A 27,758-nucleotide genomic window follows, 5' to 3' on the forward strand; every position below is an offset into this window, starting at 1 on the left:
CCGACTGCCAAAAGCGGGACAGCCCTGAACTCGCTATGCAGGATGGGGCCAAGCCCTGCTCGTGGCCGGGCTGTTCCCTACAGCCTGTCCCCGGGATATGATAGCATGGAGCAGCCCTACCCATCCCAGGGCCAGCTGCAGGCTCCGGCATGGACGTGTACAGAGTGAGAGATTTGCTGCCTCCCCAAGCCCCGACATACAGAGAGATGGGCCCAGTGTCTGCCCTGAGGAAACCCCCCGGGTTCCTCTGCCCGACTGCACACACCCACCCCCAGGCCGCTCCTGTGGGCAGAACTGCCCGGGGAGGGCCCAGCACACCCCCTCTGCCGCCCCCCACCCGCCCCCCCGTGGGCCAGAAGGACCCCGGGACTGTGGCATGTGTCCACAGCAGCAACGACCCTCAGGACTCCAGTCTCCTCCTGTAGCCTCAGGCCCTGCTTCCTGGCACCCCTCCCTCAGAGCACGGCCTGGCTGAGAGCCGAGCTTCTGTCCATGATCCAAAGATGCCACAGAACAGGGTCAGACGTCGCTGGGGGTGGGGTGGGGGTAGGAGTCACAGGGTCCGTCTGCCATGCTGGCTGCTTCTTCCTGGTGCCTCTGAAACACACCGGCACAGGCGGCCACCTTCCGAGAGGGGCAAGTCATGGGCAGTGCTCCCAGCAGGCCGACGGCAGACTCTGTACTCAGGGCACCGGACCCCACCCCATCTCTGACACGGCTCCCCGAGGCCACCCCATAAGGCTCCTCTCAGCCCCCCAAAGCAGCCAAGTGGCAAGGAGCTGAGATTGGCACCAGCCAGAGTCTGTGCAGGAAAGAGACCCCAAGACCCATGTCCCCGGGGAACTGTCCCTGCCAATGACCTTAGGAGAGTGGGGCCCGGCGGGTTGTACTGGACTCTGGAGCTTGGGGCAAAATGTTCTGGAAGGTGTCAGGGCCAGAGGTGGCCCACTGGGGCCACAGCAGGGAAAGGCGCGAGTTAGCCTCCCCCTCCCACCCCAGAGGGTCCTGAGCCCCCCGTGCCGGGCTGCAGGCAGAGAGGGCAGGAGCCAGGACTGGGTGGGTGAGGGCAGGTGTTCCCCCAGTACTCGGGGGTCCCTGGGGTCCCCACCGACATGTGCTCAGGGTAGAGCTTTCCTTCGACATTCTCTTTCCCCAAGCCTGGAAACGCCCCTGCCCACCCCGGCCCCGCTCAGCTGCCCCTGCAGGAGTGAGCCATGTGCTGCCTGGCCAGTTCCCTCCCCCAGGGCCCAGTTCCCACTGACCCTGCCCGGTGACCTCAGGGCAGGCTCCTAAGAGGGGTGTGGATTGTGGAGACTTCGGGGGTAAGGGGAGTGTCTGGGACAGGGATGCAGGGATGCGGATGCGGGACGGTCCCCAGAAGGAGGCTCACACCTGACTCTACCCCAGGTAGTAGCGTCCCTGTTCTGGTCCCCAGGGAAGTCCCACATGCCCATCAGGTGCCCATCTGGGGCCCCTGACCCACTCACCACCTGACTCCTGGGTCTGTCCAGCAGTGTGAGCGCAGAGGTGACCCCTGGTCCCAGGAAAGGGTGCAGCCTGGGGCAGGAGGCATGGACAGGGGTGATGGGGGCGGCTCCTGCCCTCGCTGGAACAGAAGCCTCGTCTGCAGCAGGACTGAGGCTCTTCCGGGCAATGGGATATCCAGTGGCTGCAACTACAGTTGGTTTTACAGGTGCGTGTGTGACTGCATATGTGTGCACGCGTGTATGCGCACATGTGTGTGCTGGGAGCTGGACCGGGTCTTCAGACGGGCAGCCACTGAGCTTCCTGCAGGTAGAGGCTGATCCTGAGGCGAGACCCAGCCCACCCAGTCTACACACTGATCTCAGCATCACCCAGACACAGGTCGAAGAAAGAGTCCTGGACGAAACCGTTACCAAAGCACGGGAATACGTGAGGCAGCATCACGGGGGCGTGTGTGTCCTTGTATACACCTGGAGCAGACTCTGTTCCCATCCAGGCCACGAGAACCCAGTGCCAGGGTAAGAGCCACCCCCAGAGCCCCCATCCCCATCCCCTCACACCAGCTCAGCGACAGCATTCAGGACTGACAGCCACCCACCGCGATGTGGATCTTCATCTCCAGTCGCTCTGGGGGTGCGTGCCCTGCTCTCAACGCCCCTTCGGGGGAGAGGGCAGCTGTGCTGTGTCGGGTGGAGGTGTATATACTTCAAGATTAGAGCGGGTTGCAGGAGACACATCTGCGACCACGTTGAGGGCGGGAGGCAGCCGTTGGCATTAAGGGAAACTCTAGCTCGCTCAGTCAGACATGAACATGGGGGTGTCTGTGGGCGTCGCTGCAGCTGCGGTGCAGAGGTGGTCCTGGGCTCCGTGGGCAGGCCCTGTCCAATCAGCGGAAGGCCTGGGGGAGCAAACCGAGTTCCCCGGAGGAAGAGACTGGGCGTCCAGACTCTAGCTGCAGCCATCCCCATCTGCACTGCAGGCTGTGGAGATGCTGCCAACCTCCAGTTATGCAAGTAGTGCCTTGAAATAAATTTTTTTTACATGTGTCCCGTTTTGTGAACAGTCCCAGACGTGTGTCTGCTCCCGTCCATGAGGGCTAGGGAGCCCACCCTCACCTCCACAGGGGTCCACGATCAAGGAGTCTTAAAGGCCAGCTCCATGGCACCATTTTCCAAGAGTACATGGGAATCCTGAGCACAGAAACACAACAGCTGGAGGCCAAAGCAGGCTGGACGCGCTGTCCCGATGACCGCTTCCTCTCCTATACCCTCGTCTCTGCCCGAAACACATCACATGGGGCCGTCCCAGTGAGAGACCCTGACAGCACAATCAATGGACTCTCTCTGGTCGATATTTATAGAATTTTCCAACGCCCAACATTAGAATACATGGTCTCCTCAAAACACACATAACATGCATGGTGGCCGGTGCAGGCTGAAATAAAGTCAACTTCAAAATATTTAGAAGAATAGAAATCATGCAAAGGATGTTCTCAGGCAATAAAAAAAAAAAACAGACTGGAAATCAGTAGTAGGAAAATAGCTACTCCTCCCCACACATACACACCTCAATTATTTATTCTTCTAAATAATCTACAGGTCAAAAAACAACATCTCACTAACAAAGAGGGGGAGGATTAAATAAAATAAAAATTCCACTTACCAAAATTTTCAAAACAGAAAAATAAGGACTCAGAAGGAAATTTATTGCATGAAATTCATGGAAGGAAAGAAGATTAATATCTATAATTTGGGCTTTCATGCTGGGAAGGTTGAAAATGAAGAGCAAAACAAATGTACAGAGACAAAACAATTATAGCAGAAATTAAAATAAGAAAAAAATGATAGAAAATAAGATTAAAAATGCTTTTCCCATAAAGGAGAAAAACTTCCCTCAAGAGCTAACACAATCTTCGAATAACTGGAAGAATTTAACACTGTTTTAAAAGAGGACTGTGTCTCTGCCTTGACAAAAATCCTCTGATTTGTGACTGTCCAGTGAGCTCGGGTTGAAATCAGACAAGTCCTATGCTCCGAGACCACAGAGCCAGCAGCTGGGGCACTACCCCCGGGGGTGTGTTCAGAGCATTTCCTGGGCAGGAGAAAAAGAGGTGGGTCTGAGGGGAAGCTGAGAGGCCACCAGGTACAGGGTCCATCAACTCCTCTGGACACACAGGCCACAGAAGGCCTCCCTGATTCCCAGGCAAGCCAGGATAAATGGGCAATGATTCCAAAGTGGTTAGTCTTCTTTTGTTTTATTGGTTTTAGTTTGGGGCCGCATCCAGTTGTGCTCTGAACTGATCCCTGCTCTCTGCTCTGAGTGTCTCTCTTGGTGGAGCTCAGTGGACCAGCTGGGGTGCCGGGAACTGAAGTCCAGCCTGCAGCATGCCAGGCAAGTCCCAGAGCCCCATCCTACCCCTGAGTGCTTGGGTTCATGTCAGCCTTTAATGCGTGAGGCCAGAGAACAGAGAACTCGGAGACTTGCCTGGGTTTAAGCCAAGCGCAGGGTGCTAGGGTTGTGACTCCCCAGCACTTCAGCAAACAGATTCCTGAACGAACGAATGAATGAACCTTGTCCACCGCACCAGAAGCCTTCTGGCTCGAGATTTTGAAGCGAGATCTCCCCAGAGGCTTTGTCCTTGTTCTCCTCAGCAGAGAGGGCACCCTCTCCCAGCACAGAGAAGCTCACGGACAGGGCAGGCGACTCCACTCCCCTCACTGCAGAACTCGCCCAGAGCCCAGCCCGGCTCCCGGGAGCCTGCTCTCTGCCTCCTCACCCTGCTGAGAAGCGACTCACACACTTACTCCCTCTTCCCGCCCGGAACGGACCATCACGGGTACGCCGGGACGAGCCCGTTCCTTCTCGTCTTTCTGACGAGCACGTTCTGATTCCACATGCCCCAACCCAGCGTGCTCCCAATCGGCAAGTCCCAGTGTGGACCTGACACCAATAATGTAATTCCTCCAGCTCAGGAGGGCCAGGGAAACCTGCTGACATGTCCCCTCCAACCCAGAAAGTTGGGGAAGTGGCGGGATGATTCAGTGGGGCCACCCCTGGGGGAAAGGAGTACCCCCAAAGTGTCCTCCCTTGGTGGGGCTTGTGGGCAGATGGGCGGGACCTGCCCTGGTGGCCTGCAGCTGTGTGTCTGTTCTAGGGACCCTCTGGCTTTGGGAGCGGCCAGGGCAGGCCTCTTGTCACTGGGCAGATGGACCCAGTGGGGCACAGAGCTCTTAGATCAGTCCCTTCACCCCGGCGATGAACAGAAACACTGACTGCTGCTACCGCCATCCAGGACCCGGGGAGAAGCTCCTTCTGGTGAAGGGCGAGCACATAGACATGCTCTGGTGGGCCTCAGTATTGTCTTCTCTCATTATTTTGTTCCACGCAATGCGGCATGGTCCAGTCTGGAAGAACGCATCACTCCACTGGCATCTAACCGGGTCACCCACGCTGGGCACCCGGAAAGACTTGCCGAACTCTGGAAAGTTCTTTGTCCTAAGCAGTTCTGTTCTGCCCGCTTGTTCACTCAGCCATGGCTCATCTTCTTCCTGTGCCAACAAATCTGGTCTGGAGTGAACTGGCATTTCCAGTTGTCGGGAAAAAATTCTTTTGGCTTTTTCTTCTGTTTCCAGCACTGCTGGACGCGTCCCCGACATTGGTGAGTTCCACCTGGGTGGGAAGAGGTGACGAAAGCGTAGTGGCACCGGCCTCGCTCGGTTCCACGTGGCTGTGCTGGTTCCCAGAATGCCACTTTCCTGGCACTATCTTTGTCCTGGCATCCAGACCCCTGTGGGACCCCTGTGCCATGCAGACCCCTGACTCCCAGGTGCTGATCCCATGGTCCAGAGAGCCTGCCAAGAACAGGCGCTCCTTAGACCCCTAATAGATGAATTTTCATGAATCTATTTTCCTTTCACAAGCCTCGCGTTTCACACCATCTGCTGATCTGGGCACTTCTCACGCTGCCAGTCAGCTGAAACTTTATTTTTAGATGCCAGTTTCGGGCCTCCCTGCAAAACCGGCTGGCTTGAGGCTTAGACACACAGAACAAAACTCATGGCCACCTTTTAGGACCCCAGGAGAGAGGACTGGGTCGGGAATCCCAACCACTTGCTGTATCTCAGAGGAAGAGAACTGGAACCAAAGAGTCAAGGGCTCAGACACATGCTCACTGGCCAGGAGTGGCGCTCGGAACCAACGCTGGCACGGATCATGCAGTGGGGGGGAGTTGGGTCAAGGGCACCTGAACTGGCAGGTTGCTGGGCAGATCCAGGGGCAAGGGCAGCCCAAGGCGCCATCTCTCCTAGGGAAGCTTTGGGCCTCTCCTTCAAGTCGAAGCCGAAAGAGCAGCTCAGGCAGGAGCCGGCAGGCATGTGGCAGGCCTGGTCCTGGGAAGTGCTCACTCCCCCCCCACAGGCATGTCTCTGCCTGTCTGTCAGCAGCATGCTTGGGCTGCCACTTTGCTTCTGTCCTTCTGCTTCACCTGGCGGACATGTTCACAGGAGCTCGCGTGGGCCAAGCCAGGTCCAGAAGCCACAGTGTTGAGTCGAGAATAGGATTCCCATTTCCTGAGGACAGGATTCCCAGCTCCTGAGTAAGGATTCCCAATTCCTGAGTAAGGATTCCCGGCTTCAGAGGACAGGATTCCCGGCTCCCGATTAAGGATTCTCAGCTCCCAAGTAAGGATTCCCAGCTCCCGAGGACAGGATTCCCAGCTCTTGAGGGCAGGATTTTGGTTTCGGAGTAAGGATTCCCAGTTCCCGATTAAGGATTCCCAGCTCCGGAGTAAGGATTCCCGGCTTCGGCTGCAAGCAGGGAGAGCGTGTCTGACCCAGGCACAGCGGGACTCACATTGAGGGAATGTCTGTGCTGGAACGAAGGTACTGAGACCAGCCCATGAAATCCTCACCATCCAGGGTTGTGGCCCAGGGGCAATCCTAGGGGACAGGGTGATCCTGAAAGTCGCACCGGCACCTGTACATGACCACCCTGACAGCACACGCAGCTGGGGAGGATCCCGCAGCCTAGTCCCCCATTACACTCGAGGCTCACCTGCTGGTCCTTACTCCGGGACACATCCGCGGCCCACACTGGCTGCAGCCTGACTATGCAAAGGTTTCCTGGACCAAGGTACGTCCACGGGCTCAGCTGGGCTCTCCCAGGCCACGTGCTTGCCCCAGAGCTGAGCCACTGCCACGAGACCACGCCTGCAGCTGACACTCAGCCATGGCCCTTCCTGGAGAAGGCAGGACCCACCCGGAATAGCCCGCGGAGTCTTAGTGGCTGCCATCCCCCTTTGGTCAGTGTGGCGTTGGCGCCTGCCTCCCTTCTGAGGTTCTGTCAGGTTCTAAGTGCAGACAGGGCCGCCCGGAGGAACTCCTGCTGCTAGAGGCTGAGGGAGGAGGATAGACCTGGACACTCAGCTCTCTAAGAGCAGGGGAGCCAGAAGTCCAGCCCAGGTGGCTCCTGGGACAGGGTGCAGGGGGACACACCTGTGGGTGATGGGAGCTGCCTCTCCATCAGAGAGGACAGAGCCAAGGCCATAGTGCCAGGCGAGAGAGTGGGCTGGGAGGAGTACCCAGGGGTCAGCACATAGCTCAGCTGTGACTGAGAGAAGAGCAAAGGGGAGAGAGGGACAGGGCCACACCCCAGGGGACACCAGACCCTGATGAGGGGTCCCAAGGGCAGGACAAAGACCAACTGAGTTCTTGGATGGCCACTGGGAGAGTATGGCAGCTCACACAGGAAGTGCCCGATGGCAGGGTAGGAGGGGGCAGGAGGGGGCCAGGGGCACTTTCTCTGGATCAAGGGTAAGAATGAGCAGGAAAACAGGTGAGTTTGGGGAACGTTTTGCCTGAAATGCTCCTTGGTGCTTGAGCAGCGCCACCGAGTTAACAAATATTTAATTCATTTACCACGACCCAGAGCAGGAGATAATCAAAAGGATTCTTAAATTATGCAGAAGTCCAAAGGCTGGAGATGAAATGGAAATAGTTTTACTTGGTGGGTCTTATAAATATTAGATTTTAAAACACGTTCAATAAGAAATGAGAACCTTAAATTGGTCCAAAAGACAAACTTGAAACGGCCTGTGTGACTTTCTGCGGGGATTTAACAGCAGGAGAAAGTTTCTACCCACCCACCTCATCCTTTTATCACAATCCACAAATTCTTTAAAGTTCCTCTGAGGCCAGGAGGAGGGGAGGGAAGAGCTGCTGTTCTATATACTTCTCCTTCTCTTTGGTTTAGAAATGCATTTTCGCTGTAAAACACCAGGTGCACTGAAAGACTTTACAAGAAAAATACTAAATGAAATCTCCATGGAAGATAAAGAAGGTGCTAGGTGAGGAGGGGAAGCCCCCATTGAGAGAACAATCTGGGATAGGTATTGACAGGGAACATTCTGGAATTTAATCATGTTGCCAAAGTGATCTGCAATGTGATATTTGGCTGACACACCAGGAGCATCAAATCCTCCAATCATCTGAGAAGTTTCTATAAGGAAGTCCTACAAAGGACGACTGGTCAGTAGATCTACTGAGCAAGCTTCACCAGGGGTACCACAATGCCCTTCACTCTGCAGGGCAAGTTCTCTAACCTCACCACTGCCCCTCGGTCCCATCTGTCCAACTTGACCACGACAACCATCTCCTCTAATTCCTACCAACTACCAACACCTCTAAACTGCCAACACACCTAAGCGTGGTTGTTAGAGGGAAGGAGAACCCGTGTCTGAGGTGAGGAAGCTCCACCCTGTGGAGAAGGTCCCAAGGCTAGACATCACCCAGAGACATCTGGGGGAAGACAAGTAGGACTTCCCAAGGTGCCTGACATATGACAGGCCCCACCGTCCCTGCCCTTTGAGAGCTCAGCACCTTCCAGTCCAGGCCTGGACAGGAAGTCGGAGACCAAATGAGGACCCCCGGGGCACTTTGCTGCCAGCCCTCAGGGCACTCGCCTGCAGGTCAGTGACTTGGGTGGCTTCAGGAATTTTCAAAGTGTTTGTGTTCCAGAATGAGCAGGAAATCACAGAGGTGACCTCTACCTAAGTGGCTGAAATCAGGGGCTCTAGAGATTTGGGGTCATACAACCTTCATCCATGGATGGGTCATGCGGTTCTCACAGGAGCCCAGTTCAATTTATGTCCCATGTTTGCCAATGCTTCCATGTGGAATCACAGCAGCAAGGTGGCACCCAAGGGGGCAGCCCCGCTGTAACCAAGTGACACTTGCACCCCCATCCAACCCCCACAGCCCAAACAGTGAGGCTGTGGTCTGGTTTCCAATGTCCACAGCCTTTGGAACTGTGCTGTGGCACCTGAATGGGCAGATACGCCAACTCTGTGACCAGGAACCAGGCAACCATGCTCTACAATGGAAGTCCTGATTGGTGTCTTGGTGAGCTCTTTCCTTCACCCTTCCCACCTCTGCTCAGTATCTTGCTCCAGAACTGGAGGTTCAGAAAGTGATTTAAAACTAAACTCAGAAGAGGTCTAAGCAAAGTACTTCCAGTCGGTCCCAGAAAGCTAGCATTTATTATTCTTCCCTCTACAAATTCCTCAGAACACCAAACATCCCTGGAAAGACATATGCAGTTAACAGTCTGAACAGATCCCAAATCCAAAGCCTCCCAAACTTCGAGGGGAGCGCAAAGACCCACCCCCCCACCACACACACACACACACACACACACACACACACACACATAAGTCACATAAGCAGGAGGTGGATCGGGGTCTCTGGAGTCACGTCATTCAACCTTTTCATGGGCAAGCACTGATCTGAACACTGGTTCAGGGGCAGAATCATGGCTATGTGATGCCCACTGGGTCTCAACCATTCTACACCGGGGCACTGGTACCCATCTGCACACCCATCCAGGGGACGACAGTTAGAGCTAAGGCGGTAGACCAGTTGTTTCCACCCTCTCCACACGTGATCAGGTTCCAGCCCAGGAATGGGCTGTAGGGGGATGCTGGTCAGGAAGATGCAGAAAATCTGAGGAGGAAGTTGGAGTCCTACCTCCCCGGAGTGGTTCCTGCCAGCACTGGGCATGTTGGTGAGCGCTGGACTCAGGTGCAGGGAAGATGGGCCCGGGGTATCATTCCTCTGGCTAGGAAGAGTCCAAATTCTTGAGCTCCACTGGAGGAAACGCCTTTTAAGACTCATGAGTGCCAGAGCCCAGGACAAGAGCACTCGCCAGCAACAGGACTAGTGGTAGCACTGGGGTTCCCATCTAAAGGGCACCCTGACCCAAGCACTGTGTGCCAGCACATGGAACCTCCTGGCCTGTTACTCTGAGCCCCCCTCCCCCCAAACACTGCTTGGAAGCCACTGGACCCCCACCCCCTGCTCCCTAAAGGGAGCCAAAAAAGAGAACCCTGCTAACTGTGAACACCAGCATTTAATAAATATCATATGTCAGAATTTAGGAAGTCGGCATCAAAAACAAAGGCATCCACTGGGCCACCAAGCAGAAAAATAGGTTATTTTGTAAGAGAAAAAAGGGAGTTCAGGCTCAACTTAGATTTCTAAGTGAGGAAAATCGATGAATTTTAAAAAGTAGAAAGAACACAGACAGTTCTCATTTCTTTGTGCAATAAAACTAAAATTAATATTGGAAACTGAAAAAACAATTTCCTATCACCTAAAATAATGACGCAAAGATTTTTTGGTGTCCAAAAGAAGAAATACACAGCAAATCAATAGCAAAAGTTCTAGAAAACGGGGATGATCTAGAAAATAAGGTTATATTGAGTCAACACAGGTTTTGGAGGAAAACGCAGACCTCAGTGCTTACAAGAATAAGCAAAGAAAATAGAATGGATTAAGCATCTCATATTAGCAGTTCAGACTAAAACAAAGCAGATAAATATACACCTATAAAAATACTAATATACACAAATTATAAAATAAAAAACATAAGATATATGACAATAACATATGTATCCAAACACCATTAGTCATATGAATTAAAAGGGATTAAAAGAAAGAGATAAACCCTAAGAATACAAAACCAGTGAGGGAAGGAGTATACTCGGACAGAGATCTCAGTATCTCAGGACTAGTCGCACCCAGAAACTAACCTGCTGAAAAATTCAAGTGGCAGGTCTTTGTGACTGAAATCTCCAGGCTTTCCCAGGGTCAGGATGGGCTACCCTCCCCACCTCCTTTTCCTTCAGAAGCTCCTGCACATCCACTCCCCACAGCTGCCGACCAGTTAGAAGTTTAACTCCGGCTGTACCACCCAGGTAAAAATTCCTGGACTTCCTATTGGGTGCAGTCACAAACTCTCCAAACCCTACAACACTAATAATCCAGTAGTAGCACTCCAGATTGGCTGGGGTGTATCGCAGAAGGCACCAGCTTTAGCTAACCAAACAGTGACACATATGTCACGACATCTTATAATAATTCTCATACAAGGACTTAATATCTCCATGATGAGATACAACAATTTACACTAAGTTTCTTCTAAGGAAATATTTTTTGATCATTCTGTAAGCAATTTATGGATAACAAGAGATATAAAATGAGAGTACATGGGATTGTCTTCATATTATACAATTTTTTGAACTTAGCCCAAATTCCCACTTCCAGAGCCTTTCCCTACATTTTATTATGCCTACATTATGCCCTTGACCTTTGCTGAAAAAAAGGGCAAAGTGCCAACGTGGGGCTTGTCTGTTCCCTCACCCCACCCAGGCCACACCCAGGGGCCTTGAAGGAGAGTTTTCTATAACCAAGGATGGGGATGCCATGTCCCTCACTCCATTTTCTTCCGCTCTGCTTAATTTACCTGTCTATCACCAAGAATACCGTCCAAGAAGGGGTCAGTCTTTGTATGCTGAACACCACAGAGCTCGGGAATACCTTGGCCAGAGGAGTAAAGGATGGGTGGTCCAATCCCTCTGGTCTCAGGGCAGTACAAGGACTGCAGGACTGCAAGGCATCAAGGAGAAGTATGGAACTGCAGCTCAGATGGGAGTACTGTAAACTGGGGTGGATTGAACACAAACCCTCTACCTCTCCCTGTGAAGTTAGATCTGCAGGGAACCCCAGCAGATGTCGAGTCTTTGCAGAGAAGGTTGGGGATTTGCCCATGCAGAATGTTGCAGTGAGATCATTGGATAGGACCCTGCATGCAATGACCAGTTTCCTCACGGAGAAGAAAGGGAGAAGAGGCAGGGGCATGAGAGAAGAAGGCAGCAGGGAGGGGGTCCCTGTTGGGGTCTGAGGCCCTTTCAGAATAGCCAGACTCAGGGGAAGGCAGGAAAGGGTGCTCCCAGGGGCTCCACATCACTTACACACCTGCTGTTCACACATTTCTGCTGCTTCAAGCACCACACGGATGCAGAAGCTCACTGGGGATGGGGGGGGGGGCACCCCGGACCTCCCTAAAACCAGAAGCTCCATTCCTAAGGGTGACCTGTGGCCCCAGATAGATCATAGGAGCCGCTTCTCCAGGGACAAGGCCTGCCAGAGACGGCACGGACGCTCCCACCCTCACCCCTGCTCGTGTCACCCTCTGACAGGGCAAGAGCTCAGTCTTGGTTTCTCAAGGCAGGCATTCTATTAGCTACAGGAGCTTGGCTTCTGAGGTAGTTACTGAATTCCAAGCCCCACTCTCCCCCATCTCCCAACAGGACAGGACGGTCAGACAGACCAGCCTGGGCCTGTGCATCTTGAACACAGGTTGTCCAACTACTGCTCTGGCCCACGCCTGAGATCATTTGGATTTCCGTGATTGACAGAGTCCCATAGTACTGTTATCTCACGTTTCCCTTTGTTTCAATGCAAGTAATGTGATGTAGCCAGAATGTTGCTGGCTGCTGGTCTCTATGGCTTGCCGTGAGCCCAAGATGAGCCCTAACTGGTGGTTTCCCCGACAAGCTCACTCCTGGGCCAGTCACCACCCAACGAGGCTGGCACCACGACTTCCATTTCATAGATGAGAATGTTTCGATTAAATGAAAGAGTCAGACCATGCCTGGCAGTACTGCAGTGGGGTTCCCTGGGAAGCACAATCTCGAAGAATGCCAATGACAATCAGCCTTTTGTGATCCACCCCGAGATATGACGCAGGAGAAGCGAAACCCTAAGTCCGGCTTCACCCGGGGGGGGGGGGGGGCAGCTGCTTTCTGTCCACCTTCATGTGTGCTAAAAAGCCAGAAGGGATGGAACATCACCAGTCTCGGCAGAGAGGAACACTGAACTGTGGAGTAGCCGACAAACCCACAGTTCTGGGGATGGGGTAGCACCGCAGAATGGTCCTGTGTGGGAGCCAGTGGGCCGCAGTGACCTGTCTCCCTCCATCAGTCCCGGATGCAGGATGAATCTGGACAGTGGGAGCCGGCTGGCAGCCTGGCAGCAGAGGACATGTTGGAAGGTCTAGTGGCTGCCCAGCTGTTTGGGATTCTGCGCCTCATTGTACGGACAATCAGCCTTTTGTGATCCACCCCGAGATATGACGCAGGAGAAGCAAAACCCTAAGTCCAGCTTCACCCGGGGGCGGGGGGGGGGCAGCTGCTTTCTGTCCACCTTCCTGTGCTCTCACTGCATCCAGCTGTCACACACCACCGAAACAACTTCAGCAGTGAGCGGCCCGGAGGGCACCTGGCAGCGGGACCTCATGCTTCCCCAGGAGGCAAACGAGGGACCAAATCTTCACGGCAGGTATTCTGTGCCTGCATCTTTCCCTTCTGCTCACTGCTCACCCTGTTTCTGCACTCAGTCAACAGCACGAAGAAGCTGGAAGTCCTCCGCCCAGCAGCTAGGCTCCTCGTTTCCCGCAGAGTGGGAAGAGCCCTAACGACTTTCCCCAGGGCCAGCAGAGACGACAAGTTGACCAAGGAGAAGGACGGAACTGAGCTGGAGGCATGCTCAGGGCTTCCTTGCTGTGGCTGCTGGTTGGGACTGTCATTGTGCATTTACTGAGTCTCCCTAGGCACTGCCTTCCCCACCCCACCCCCACCCCCCTTCCATCCCATCCTGCTGGAGGACAGGAGTTAAGGGATTTCCTTGCATGCAGCCAACCCCATGGTGCTGACCACAATCTGGTGTAGTCCTGGGAGGCCCGGTCACCACTGTGGTCCAGGTGATCCCCGACACTGAGGGACCCAAGCGGCACTGCACCCTCAGTCCTCACACTGAACCTGCTTGACTGAGAATCTCCAGGAGGGCCCCCCTGAGCCTCATGAGCACCTCTAAGCAGTCCCCTGAAAGCAAAGTTCCCCAGCAAACAACGCTTTTGCAACAGCTAATCACTAGCTTGCCAAAAGAGGAGCTGGAGGGTCCCGGGCCTACAGCCGGATGCAACGCAAAATGAGCTGTGGTACTTCCTCCCTCCCTCCATCCTTGCGGAAAATATTAATATCCCGAGGTTCTCTAAAGACCAAACAGTGGAACAGAGATCCAAATTCCTAACAATTAGTCTCTCCCACAGACAGAAACTGGGCAGCTGGTAACCTGCTGTTTTTCCTCTGAGAGTCTCAGATTAGATCCTAAATGCAATTTAATTCTAGACTCCAATATACAGTTCCTGAATTATACTTAAAAATAATCAGTTATGTAACCAATCTGCATTCTCACTGATTGCACACTCACCATAGGCGACAGGCAATATCCTTTACTTTGAGTTCCTACCTAATACCATTCAAACGATATCCCATCTTAAATGCATTACATTATCTACATCATAAAGGAATCTTATAGAATTTTTTTTCTGAAACATGAGCCATCCTGTTAGAAAAACCAATAAGGATGCCTTCATTTAACATCTTTAATGAATATGAATGCATGACCTCTAATGGGCTGGCTTAGTAAAATCGTATTCAAATTTCTCCCTCTCTCATGGGAAAATAAAAGATAAATGGGATGAAATTCATGACAAGCCACAAATATAAGGGAAAGACAAAGGTAAGACAAGTAAGCTTTAAATACCAAAAAGCATAATACTAATAATTTTGGTTGTTATCCATAGGGAACACTTCTGAGCAATCCCTTACTCCCTGGAAGGTCCGGTGATGAAATGAACCACTAGGAGGCAGGATATGAGCTCAAGATAAGTAAGAGCTTGTAAGGAGAGACTGCAGGTTTGACCTTCCTACCAGCCCCTTTTGGGGAGGCAAGACCACTGATCCTGCAGAATAACTGTGTATCAACCACCCTCTGCTTCCAGGAGGAGGAGTCCAGGGACTGAGGCTAGGTTTCCATCATGTTCTTGGAGTCTCAGTTTCTCTTTGCTTTATATAATCCCAAGCAGTGGATTCCTCACTGCTATCACAAAACTGTGGGACATGGGTTTACCTTTACTGATATGCAAATAACAATTATACTTTCTACTGAACCACGAGATGCGAAGGGCTTTTGATGTTTAAGTTAAAATGACCACATCTCTTCTTCATACATAGAAAAAAGAAATACCACGTCTCTAGAAATTTCCTGATACTTACATAGATTCTCTTAATTAACTCTGTTCTAGAAAAGCCTTTCTTTGAAAACTGGTTAGAATAAATGATGAAGATAAGCTGGTGGAAAGCTTGTGAGCAAACCAGAGATGGCAGAGTAAGGGACAGGCACTTCGTTCCATCTTCACGCTGTTCCCTGGGGTCCTTCCTTGTCTGTCTCTTTATCCTTCTCGCATCCTGGTTAATCACTCTCACCCGCAGCAAACAGATCATCAAGGCATCTGTTCCCCAGGAGCCTGAGGGAGGAAGCTGACATCCCTAAAACCCCAAAGTGAAAAACCACAGTTCAAAGGAACCATCCTTCAGTCCACAAGCACATGACGATGATGAAAACCAGGGAAAGGCAGAGTTCCAGACGGGGTCACCAAAGAGGCCTGAGCATACATGAAACACTGGCTTACCCCCAGGTCTCTTTGTTATAGAAGAAGCTTCTGGAAAAGCTGCAGGGACCGGGGGGGGGGGGGGGGCGGACAGTGAGTCAAGGAGAGTTTTCTGATTCTGAGAGCTGGCTTAGTAACTGAGTTGAACGGTCTGGTAGTGAACACTCAAGTAATCGGGAGTGATGGGCTATGAAGTTGCCAAGTTTCAAATGACGGGCTGAGCTAGATTGTCAACTATTGGAGAGCCCAGCATTGGACTGTGGATAATACACTGTGTGAGGAAATATTCATAAGTTTTGGTGGTTAACAAAATTACACAGAACCTGTGAATGAATTCTACTTCAGGGCATATACTGGTGAAATGAACTTTCTAGAACATGACTCGATATCAAAGGGGATCTCCTGTAAAGCCAAGATTCTAGGTACCATGGGTAAATGAACTGACAATGTATAAAACATGAAATAAAATCTTCCTAAACGAATCTGTGCTGAGCAATGCACACTTGCCGTTTCAGGAAGCATGAGATGCTAATCATCACCGATCAACTTCAGCACAGCAGACAGATATTCTTTATTTGAAATTGTTTTACTTTCAACAATCATACCACAGCGGTTTCCCCACCTAAGCCCCCTGACACACACACGGCTCATAAAAAGAATCCCACGGTGTTTCCCTGGCATCGCAGGCCACTGTGATTTATACACTCTAGTTCTGGCTGTTTTCTTCATCTCTTTGATGTTCACCTGGGATGCTTCTATTTTAAAGCTGTTGGCATATTTTGCCTTTCTCAGCTTGTGAAATTATTTCTACCGAGATGGAAAACTGCCCTGATATTTTTCTGTTCTTTTAATGTTGCTGTTATACAAAATACCATGTAATACATTTTTACTCTTTTTGCTATTTTAAAATGATCCTACTTCTGTCTAGTGAGAAGCATTTTTATTTGTTGCTTATGGGATCTGAGTAAATAATTTTTTAATTTACTCACTGTGAAGTACAAAGTGATTCATCATTGGGCTTTAAGCATACAATGTGCCGGCACCAGTCAACCTCACTAGCGTCCACTGCCGTCCACCAATTCCCCCAATCCCCTCGCCTGCCCACGTCCCAGACTGCCTTTATGACAGGTGCTTTATAGAGTGTAGGCACTGTGGTCTACATTACTGCACTCGTAGGGATTCGTGCTTAACCCTTTGCCTCCTTTCATACCCCTTTCCCTCCGCTGCCATCCTGTCTCTTTCCCGTCTCTTCCCTCCCCACTCCAACTTGCCAAGTTTCTTACTAAAGACCATTCTTGTTCTTAGTTTCTGTTTCCTATGGGCATTTGTTCTGGATCATTCTGTGTCAATCTCTCTCCTTCACTCTCACTTCTGAGTCAACCAAGATTTTAGGTTACATTCTTCCCATTTTTTAACCAATCCAAAATAAATACTTTTATGAACTTTATAGCATTGATCAAACACTGCCTGATGCTGGTGAGCAGAATTTCCCAGTGGGGGGCACTATGCCCCCCATGTGTCCCAGGATAGGCCAAGAGGGCCATATAAATGGTGGGTGCAGTGTAAGATCAAGGGGGAAGCCAAGTGGGACCCACAGGACCCTGGTCAGAAGAAGGCTGAGAAAGTTTACTCTCGAAGACAACAGCTCTTTGCAAAGTACTTCTTCTTTTTTTTTTAAGCAAACCACTCATTCGAGGGATTGGAGAGACAGAACAATAGGCAGGACGCTTGCCTTGCACATGTGGGCTTGGGTTCAACCCCTGGCATCCCATATGGTTCCCTGAGCCCACCGGGAGCAATCCCTGAGTGTAGAGCCAGGAGTAAGTCTTGAGCACCACTGGGTGTGGCCCCAAACAAGAAACAAATAAACACATGAAAAACAAGATCTAAAAACCCATTTGATCCTTTAAAGGCAAGCCTTACAATTCTCACTTCACAGACGTATTGTTTACTAAGTGATGATGATGGTTCTTAAGAAGGAACCTGGATCACTCATATACGCAGTGATCCCCCACCCCCATAACAGCCTCCATGAGAGCGCCAGGGTCCCTCCACCACTACCAAAGGGCCTCTCCTCCACCCCATCCCAGCACACTCTTATGTTCCATCGAGCATATCCCAGAGTTGTTTCCACTGGGAACTAATTCCTTGTTTTGTCATAATTCCCCCCACCCCCAACACACACATCATACTCTGCAAACGGGTAAATGAGTGAGAGTAACCTAAGGTTCTCCCTCTCTTCCTGACTCACTTCATTTAGCATAACCCCCTCCAACCCTATTTGAGGAGCAGCAGATGACAAGATTCACCTTTACTCGGGGCTGAGTAGAATCCCGTCGCGTATCTAGAACACGTTTTGTAGATCAGGTCTTGAGCACTCGAGTTGTTTCTAGATCTTGGTTGCTGCAAATAATGCTGCAATAAGCATGGATGTAGGCACATCCATTTCTTATTCCATATGTACCAGCAGACACTTATTCAGGAGGAGGCAAGAAAGAGTGGGACGAAGTGTTTAAAGAATGTGTTCGTGGTCATCCCAAATCACGGAGGTGCCGAGAGCCTTAAAGTATATTTGAATGCCCCATCATGGGTGCAATGTGAGCTTTTCTGCAGTGACGTTCAAGCTGTGACCTCATGGAGAGAGGCCGACTCCTTCCTCGGTAAAACCGTAATCACTGTCCTCACCGAAGTGAATCCCTAAGGTTGCACTTAACAGCATCACACTGAGAGGGTCGAAGAGTGAACACTATGGAAGAAAGGCAAACCCCCCAGAAACAGACTCCAGAAGAATCCATAATTCACAAAATGGGATCAAGGCCAGTATGGAACTAGTGTGAAAAAGAGTCTTTCATGGCTGAGCATAGGCTTTGCATGCAAGAGGTTAAGGTTCGATCCCCAATCCTGTGCGGTTCCTCAAAAAGGCACCGAGAGTCAGGGACCGAATCAGGGGAACCCTGAGAACTGCCAGGTGTGACTCAAAACTAACAAACAAAACAGAGCCAGAACCAGAGACTGCACAGTGGGAAGGACAGCTTGACTTTGCTGTGTTTGTGGCTGACTCAGGTTCAATCACCGACATCCCATATGATCCCTCAAGACCACCAGAAATTATCCCTGAGCAGAGACAGGAGTAAGTCCTGGGCACAGCTCAAAGTGGCCCAAAATACAAAACAAAAATTAAACAAAACACAAACAAACAAGAACACCACGTCCAAACTAAAAGAGTCTTACTTTCATCTCTTCCTACGTGTGAGTTTCATTTTTAGTAGAACATTTGGGTCCTTTGGAGGGACCCTTCCAAGGAGTACTCAGCGGTACAGGGGTCATTTTCAACTTTTGACCACCCAAACCAGATGATCAGATGGTGGTTCCGTGACTCGGCTCAGTGCTAGTCGGCTGCCAGGGTCCGTGTGGCAGTGCCCGGTCTACCTACCAGAACAACACCTGGTCTTATTCAGGGATCTGATGCTAGGAACAAATCTGGGGCTCACACCAACACCCTGACCATTCTTTCTCCTGCTTGCTCACTGCCCTGCCTCCACAGCAATGCCGCTGACTGGTCTGTGTCTACTCTGTTCAGGTGAGGGCAATACCCAGGAGCAGGAGATTTCCTCCACATCATGGAGTGGACATCCCTTCATGACCCCCAGAAGCCAACGTGGAACAGGGTCCCCCCCCATGAAAAGTCAGGAAGGGCCATCATCTTCATGGATGCTGACAAACATGCTTCCTAAGAACAAAACAAATTCTGAACCCCAGTGAAAACCATGGGGATTACTGGGGTTGAAGGGCCAGGGGAGAGGGGGCGGTGGGGAGGTGGGGTCCTCTGGACGGCTGTGGGCAACAATGATAGACATACAGGGGTGAGACATTTAAGCCCCAGAAATTCCATATGTTGCAGACTAATGAGAGAGATGACAACAAATTTATTTTTAAATAAAGAGGAAGTTTCAGAAACACAGGTCTTTCAGCCTAATCTTCATGGACTCATGTTACAGGTGCTAGGAAAAGAATATCTAGAAAACTCTCAAACCATGAGATATTACTACAGACACAACAGTAAGTCTCCAGGTTTGACTCAAGTTGCACAATAAAACACCAGTTAATAACAAACTGGTTACTCAGCAACAACAGCCTCGGCTGACCCAGGTTTAAAATCCCCATTTCCAACAACTGGGCAATTCGAGAGCAGCTCTCAGTCTCAATATATTTCATGGCACAGCGGCATGTGTTCTGTTTGATTTCCATGATGCAAAATAAAACTTGTCTTTATGCACACATGGAGAAGAGAGTGTTGGGGAAAAATCCAGACCAGCAACCCTGGATGCACAAGCCAGGGAAGCAAACTGCTTTTTAAATGCCTTTAACCAATCAAATAGAACAGTGTCTCTGAAATGTCATGGATGAGTAAAACTCCATTTGTTGTCACAGCAGAACAAGTTTTAAAGGACTCATTTCCCCATGTTCATGGACCAGCCAGAAGATTCAGAGATAGAAGGAGCTTCTGTGTCTTTTTTTTTGTCCTCTGTAGAGAAGGGGGCATGAGTAGCAAGGTAGAGGATGGTGAGGAAAACGATGATTGTAATGTCCCAGGTACCCCCTGGAGAAACAAGTGTGTCGGTACCACACAGAACAAGACCTGCATCGCGTCCCAACATCCCGCGCCCCGCTTCCTACTTCCTTGCTGAAAGTGTCTGCAGCTGGCACTGAAGTGGATGTCAACCCCTGAGCTCTGAACCCAGAGGTTGGGCTGGATGGAGGTACCCACCTGCCAGACTAGGTGCTCCTTGGCTCCGGGGGCAGAGGACAGGCAGACGCTCAGCACGACGGTGTGTGATGAGGCGGTGAGCACGCTGGCGATGATGGCGTCCCGCATGTTGAAGGGCAGCATGGTGTACACCACGAAGATGATGAAGAGGAAGAAGGAGACCTGGGAGGGAGGGGAAACCCAGAGTCAGTGCGCCCTGTTCCTGTCCACCCCATTTCTGCTCGCCAACAGAAGCAGCAATGCCAGATGGCTCCATGTCCTGTGTGACAGCTAGTCCCATGTCAGGGTGGGCAGGGGGTGGGCGTGGGGGCACTGGAATCATGCATGTTCAGGGATGAGGAGACTGGCTGCAGTTTGGGGGGGTCACGCTGGGTGCAGCCAACCCTCGGATTCATCTCCTCCTGATTCAGTGTCTTCAAAAGGGCCTTCGGGTCAAAACCACATGGCCCAGGGATCATCTGGCACGTGTTTTCCCAGTAAGTATTTTGCTTTTACCACCTCAAGATTAAAGTCACTGCTGGTGGTTTTCAGGGAAGCATCACTATTAGCCGGGGAACAGGAAAGCTCCGAACCAGGTACCTGATGGCAGGTGAAGGGCAGCAAGTGCCATCCCCAGGGCGAGTCCATGGGCCAAGGGTCCCCATCTCCCAGCACGGACCCACGGGCCACGGGTTCCCCCATCCCCCGCACGAGCCCATGGGCCAAGGATCCCCCATCCCCCGCACGGGCCCATGGGCCAAGGGTCCCCCATCTCCAACACGGGCGCACGGGCTGGGTGGCCTCCGCCCTGCAGTCACATTTGCCATGCTGAATGTGGACACAACAGCTGGCAGAACATGCCACACAAAGAGGCCTCTGTGAAGCTCAGACTGTGACCAGGCTTCAGGCAAGGTGGGGATGGGAAGGGGATCAGAGAGGGAGGATAGAGTGGGCAGGGTGCTTACCCCGAACATGGCCAATCTGAGTTCAATCCTCAGTACCCTGTAGGATCCCTGAGCCCCATTAGGAGTCATCCCTGAGCATAACCCAGGAGTGATCCCTGAGCACAGAGCCAGGAGTAAGCACAGAGCACAGAGCTGTGAGTGAGCCCTGAGCACAGAGCCAGGAGTGAGCCCTGAGCTCACAGCTAGGAAAGAACCCTGAGCACAGAGCCAGGAGTTATCCCTGAGCACAGAGCCAGGAGTGAGCCCTGAGCACAGAGCCAAGAGTAAGCCCTGAGCACCAGCAGGAGTAATTCCTGAGCACAGAGCCAGGAGTCAGCACTGAGCACCAAAATTTTTAAAAGAATTTTGAAAATGAGCAGAAATGTATATGCAATCAGCAACCCCACGGCCTGAGTTCAGGGTGAGGCTCAGGGCTGCTCGGATGACTCTGATGCTGCACCAAGACGCCAAGACTCTGATCCTGGTCCTGGCAGGAATGCGAGCGGGAAGCCAGAAGAGAGCTCGGTCAATGCTGGAGCTGAGCATCTAGACCCACCCAACACGTGCCCGGGGTCAGGTCGTTGTGTGCACAGCGAGCGGCACACAGCACCCATGGGTGGGGAAGTCCTGCTAGTGCAATAGCAGCTGCCTCAGTGGTGACATGGAGCGAGTCAGAGATGGACAGACATGGTGGCCGGGGTGTCTTTGCCAGGGAGAACCCAGGGGCTGACTCTGGAGAGAGGATGGGGGATGAGCCAGGCTGGGTTGCAGGAAGGGGAGTGGGGGTCTGCAGGGAGAAATGAGCAAGGGAGGGGGGAATGAAAAGAGGGAGGGGGAAGGGAAGGGAAGGGAAGGGAAGGGAAGGGAAGGGAAGGGAAGGGAAGGGAAGGGAAGGAAAGGGAAGGGAAGGGAAGAGAAGGAAAGGGAAGGGAAGGGAAGCGAAGGGGAGGGAAGGGGAGGGGAGGGGAGGGGAGGGGAGGGGAGGGGAGGGGAGGGGAGGGAGAGGGAGGGGGGGGGAGAGGGGGGAGGGAAAGGAAAGAAGAGAGAAGGGAGAGGAAAGAGAGATGGAGAGGGAGACGGTAGGGAGAGGGAAGGGAAGCGAGGAGGGAGAGGGAGAGGGAAGGAAGGGAGGATGCAAGCTGGTCCCTGAGGTGTGTGACCAGGGATGGGATGGGGTGGTCCATCTCTGCAGAGAGGCACCAATCAGAGGCTACAGGCCAGCAGCCACTCACGTCCTGTCATCCTAGACCTGGACCCTCCTTGTCACAGACCATGACAGAACTAACAGCCTCTCAGCCCCACAGTCCTGATAGAAACACCTGCTGTGAACGATTAAAGCTGCGTCAGAGCCAACATGAGACTCCATCAGTCTTGCTGGCCGGTGTGTAGCTGACGGTCTGTGGGAGAGACCCCATCTCCCTCCCACATCCTCAGGTCCTGAGACAGACCAGCTCCTGGCACCGCCCAAGCGTCCCACCCACCAGCCAGGCTGGAGTGACAACTTCTGCTTTGGGGAACTCTGAGAGAAGCCCTCCCCGAGGGCCTCAGCAGTGAGCCTCCAGGAGCACCCCTAAATCTGACCCTTCTCACCCCTCTCACACAGGTGCCTTTCCATTCGGTGACTAGCTTTGATTTCTGGGACAAAGTACTATTTTATCTCAAAGATGAAATTTTCTTTTTCTTCTTTTGTTTTTGTTTTTGCTCAGGGCTCAGTCCTGGGATCAATCCTGGCTCGCTCGGGGGACACGACAGGATGGCAGGAGTGGAATCCGGTCGGCTACATGCAGAACGAGCACACCACCTACTGTACTATCACTCTGGCACCAAGACTGATTTTTAATCTACCTTCATTTTCACTCATGCCAAAGTCCCGCCTCCCAGCCCTCCTCATGCCGGAGACAGAGGTGGGACTCGGAGCTCATCCGGATCTCCCCACTCCTCCGCCGAGCAGCTCAAGCCAAAAACATCCTTCATACTCTGAAATACGTTTCTAAGCAATGATCCTCACACTATGCCAGAGTACCCTTGATGACCAAAACTCGGGTTCTCGGAGACTCAATATAAGTAATAAGAATAATGATGTTGATGATTGCTCTTTCTCCTCCAGTCCTCTTTGGCCAAGAATATTATTTTGAAGATCAGGTCTCTGTGCAGACTATGACAACATCTCCTTAAACACTCTATTATTGAAGGCAGAGAATATGGATTGCACCCGCTGATGGCAGACCTGGGCTTCCAACGGTCGTGATGAAATCATGAATCACTGGGCTGCACTCACCCTTCTCTCCCGAAAGTGTGATTCAGCGTCAGGGAGATGGATGAGGGGATCGGAGGCAAAACACTCGCTTGCACTCAGCCTTCTTTTTAGTTTAAAATAAGTAGGCGGCATCACATGCATTTTAAAGAGCCTGAGAGGCGAGATTAATGGGATGTGAGAAGCCCGTTTGGCGCGTGGACAGCCTTGTCTGTCTCAAGCCCGCCTGGAGCCCACGTGGAGCCTGGCGTCTCGGTTCCTCCTCCTCCTCCTCCTCCACGTACTCCCCCTCCTCCTCCTCCTGATGGCACTTGGACCCTGGGGACCATCACCTGTAGGTGCTCCCCACCTTCCTGCCTACCCTCCGTTGTGGGCGTCAACACACAGAAGGGATGCAAACTCTCAATGCATGCGTGGCATCTAAAGCTATTATCCACATTCCCGGTCCCTGCTGGAGAGACACTTGAATTGATAGAATGAGGGCAAAGCTCCAAAGAGTCCATTTATTTCCTCCGCCCCTTCTCTCCCTTCGTTCACAGAATGACAGTGCATCTCTCTGCATCTGATGCGCTCCCAGCAACAGCCCCAGGGATTCTGCAGCAGCAGTTAGCCAACTACAGAGGCTGAGGCGAGGCCCTGGACTCACAGCTCAGGCATTTAAACTGCGGCCCTGGGTGCTGAGGAGAGCATCCCGATCCTTCGTGATGGAAGCAGTTCCTGAGCCTTTCCCACTCTTTGTAAAGACTCAGGTGGGATAGTGATCTCTTGGCAAAGATCAAAATGACTCACTTCCCTGAGTCAGCACTGTTTGCTGGCGTCCAAGAGTGGAGGACAGAAGAATTTTTCTTCTCTCCTTGTCTTGCTGTGGAACCCAACTGAAGGTGCACACACACTCCTACCACCCCACTCACCCCTCATACCCAACCACCCTCCAGAACTTGGCTGGTGATTGACAGGGAATAAGGGGTGAGGGGCTGCAGCCCCCTAACTCAGAAATGAGGCTTGAAATACGTCCCTTTCAGTTTGGGCCAATCTGCTCGGAATTCTTCCAAATGGGAAGATGTCTAGGAAGACTTAGCATTTTCAACAGGGTCTGAAAAGAAGACATGCTGGGCACTCCCACAGCCAGCCCTGCCCATTGAGCCTGGCAGGGCCATACAGTTTCCACCAACCTGCACCCCGAGGGTGGGAGATGTGTGAAGGGTGCCTGCTGCCATAAGGCACCTGGATTTCAAGGTTGGTTGTGGCTGTGTGTTATCAGCGCACACAGCTAAAACAACTGCTGGACTCAGGAGGGGGCCTGCACGGCCATAGAGACCTGAGAGAAAGGGCGTGTCCGGGGGGCTTCGAGGAAGTGTTCAAGGGACCCCTGGAAAAACGCTCATCCACTGCCAAGTGTCCTCTAAGGGGGCCACTACAAGTCTCCAGGCTTCCAAGGATTTGAATTACATAATATTCTCTAAAGAGATGAGCCGAGAAGCAGCAGGGCCTAAGCAGAATGCCCTCTCCATGGACGGGGAGAATGCTGTCCAATTTAAAACATCAGAACATCCTGCCAGGGGCAGCAAGAGAGAGGGCAGGGGCACAGACCAAGCCTGGCTCATGGCCAACATGGTTTCAGCCCCTAGGATGGTCCACGTGGTTCCCAGAACTGCTGGTGCAGCCCCAGAGGTCACTGACCATGACCAGGGTTATCCCGGGCACCGAATCCTCAGCCCCTCACACCCTCACACTGATCACCAGCCTGCCCAGCTGGAATTGCCAGAAGGACCCATAGGCCTCCTCCTGAACACTGCCAGGGAGCCCAAAAGACAAAACAGAAAGCAAAAAAAAAAAATACCTTTGTACAAACAGGGCAAGTATTTTTCTAATTTTGCAATTGGAAAAAGCACAACTGAGTGGAGGGTTACAAACTCTGCCCCCAATCCAGAAGCAACCTAAGAACAACTTGCTAAGGTTGCGGGAGCTGGGCTGAGTCGTTTCCCCCTGTCCCAAGGCTGAGTAGGGAGAAGAGACATCCTGGGGCCGGCACAGCCCTGCGGCTCAGTCCAGAAGGACCCCTGGCTTGAACACTCTGTCCCAATAGCAGCCTGTCTCCAGCCTTCAAACTTTGCCTCCCCAGAGGAAAGGAAGCAGACAGCAAGTTCCTCAGGGAGCAATCAGGCAAGGAACGCTTCTCAGAATATTTCTTCTGGTTCTAGTTTCATGATTAGGAGAAAATAATGTGCACACTAATGATGCATGAAATCATTTATTTTCAGATGGTGGTAATAGATGTCTATTTCCTGACCTTATATTTTTACAAAATGATTCCATTAACCTCATCCCCTCTCTATGTGTTGTGTCCCTTTCTGGGGGTACCAGCAAAGCGCAGTCGTGCCCCTCCACCCCTCCTTCATAAACAGCCTCCTGCATCCCCACGAGGACACACAGCGCCAGTGACCTCTCCCTGGGATTGTTCTCCCCTTCACTTCCAAGCCCACCCTGGGTGGGAGACAACACACCAACATGAAACTGAGCACTGCTCATGGAAACACTGACAGCTCGTGAGATAGCCGAGTGAGAAATCTCAAGGACGTTTCTGCACCTGACGGCAAAGATGGCCTCAGTGAGGAACACCCTGACCAGTCCACCAACTTCTCATGTTCAATGTTATCAATGTTGAATAACACTGGGTTGTCCTTGCTCCTCCCACAGGGATGTTATGTTTTTGAGTTACTCCCACAACAGTGCTCCTGAGGCACACCCATTTCCATCAAGCACTAATAATTCTATATTGCTTTTCTCTTTCCTTTATGTCCTTTGCATGGTTTAGCAATGTCCCTTTTGTATAGACACAGGAAGAGAGTTCATGCTATGATTTCTAACATGGGAAGCTGACTCCAAATATTTACTCCTGGGCATCCATCATATTTACCTGACTTAAGCCTCAGTTGCCTTTACTTCCTAACACCCCCAAAAGGAGGGTCCCAATGAAAGGACTGGATGGATCAAGGGCAAGCTGTAAGCGACCCTGGCATCGAAAGGGGACGAGATAAGCACCATAAGTATAATAAGTTAAGAGCATGGTCATGGAACAAACTATCATGACCCAAAAAGAAGTAACTGAATAAGGGCCCGTCTGGGGTTAGGAAAGACTAACCTGGCCTGAGGACTGTGGTCTGGGATATATATAGCGAGATGTCCCCAGGAAGAGCCAACCTTTAAGCTTAGTAGATCTCTTACTGTGTCCATACAACATGACTAGAAATATTCTAAGAAGTAAATTTACTGTGACTGGTTAAATGGATTACTAGCTGCCGAAAGGAGAAAGCAACACACCCTGGATGGAATCCTGCCCTTGAGCGGATCTCCTAGTCATCGAGTGCTGAACCCTCAGATGAGATTTTGTCCTTGAGTTAATCTCCTAGTACTTCCTCTGAAGGAGTGGCTTTACCTCTGTTTGTTGTTATGACAAAGTTCAACCCCACCTATGTATACCCCACCCTTGACAATTTCTATATAACTACACGGTAAGGGGAAAGAGGGGACTAGAAAGATGAGGATTGGACAATAATTAGAAGGTAGAGGACTTTGATGTCTACCAGGAGATGAGGATGAAGGAACTGTGATGACTGGGACTACAACCAAAACTATGACTACGATTGTGCTGTAAAGGGAGAGATCGGACTATGCTGGGGAGGAGAGAGAAAAATAAACCGACTATTGACCAGCCTGGAGCCCTGTTTCTCCGTTCCCCAGTCCTTCATCTGTCTATCGTTCCTCGGTCCTTCATCTGTCTATCGCTATTGACCAACCTGGGGAGGCGGGTCTCGGCCACCAAGTGCTCGAGTCCTGTGTGCCACCGCTTTTCTTTTGAAACTAACACTCAGCCTTAGTTTGTGTGTGTCTTTCTCTTTCTGTTCATTGTCTGTCCCACAAAGGACTGAATCTTCCCAGCCCATGTTTCTGGGACAGAATCACAGATTCCACTTTAGCCTTTAACTCACTGGCTTATGTGTAAAAAGCACCAATGGAATATAAAACCAGGCCTTATGCTATTATTCTATGCTATACTAGCTATGCTATTCAGGGTAGGAAATCTTATTTATTTCGTTCCCCTTTGAGGGCATTATTCTGACTGCGTAGACACACACCATTAAGGGCTTGTTTCCAGGACGGGCTCAGGGTCAAGCTCCGAGCTGTACCCCAAGCCAGCACTACCGCACTTTTATTTTTTTATAAGAAAATGTTGCTGTGTGAAATGACTTAGAAAGTCAATAACAGGTGCACTATGGGGAAAGAAATCGGTGTTCTGGAAAATGCCTTTAAAAAAACATTACCTTAGGAGTGGGGGGGGGGGGCAGGGCGTGCAGATTGAAGTCCTTCATGTAAAATAAAAGCCATGTAAAAGAACTTTTATTTACATTCACTGTTCTGGTCTTTATAATTATTCATGCTCATATTCTTTTGAATTCTTATATTTAATCTGAAAGGCCAG

General features: G+C 51.4%; 1 protein-coding gene across 1 annotated transcript in view; it reads right to left on the reverse strand.

Moving 5' to 3' along the window:
* Positions 1-27,758, reverse strand: part of ADCY2 (adenylate cyclase 2) — a 318,432-nt gene that overhangs the window by 195,298 nt on the left and 95,376 nt on the right. Inside the window, exon 3 of the mRNA XM_056109037.1 lies at positions 20,102-20,263. Coding sequence (XP_055965012.1) covers positions 20,102-20,263 — 162 coding nt within the window. The remainder of the gene's footprint in view (positions 1-20,101; positions 20,264-27,758) is intronic.

The sequence above is a fragment of the Sorex fumeus genome, unplaced genomic scaffold, assembly GCF_029834395.1.
Source record: "Sorex fumeus unplaced genomic scaffold, SorFum_2.1 ptg000264l, whole genome shotgun sequence".
NCBI classification, from domain to species: domain Eukaryota; kingdom Metazoa; phylum Chordata; class Mammalia; order Eulipotyphla; family Soricidae; genus Sorex; species Sorex fumeus.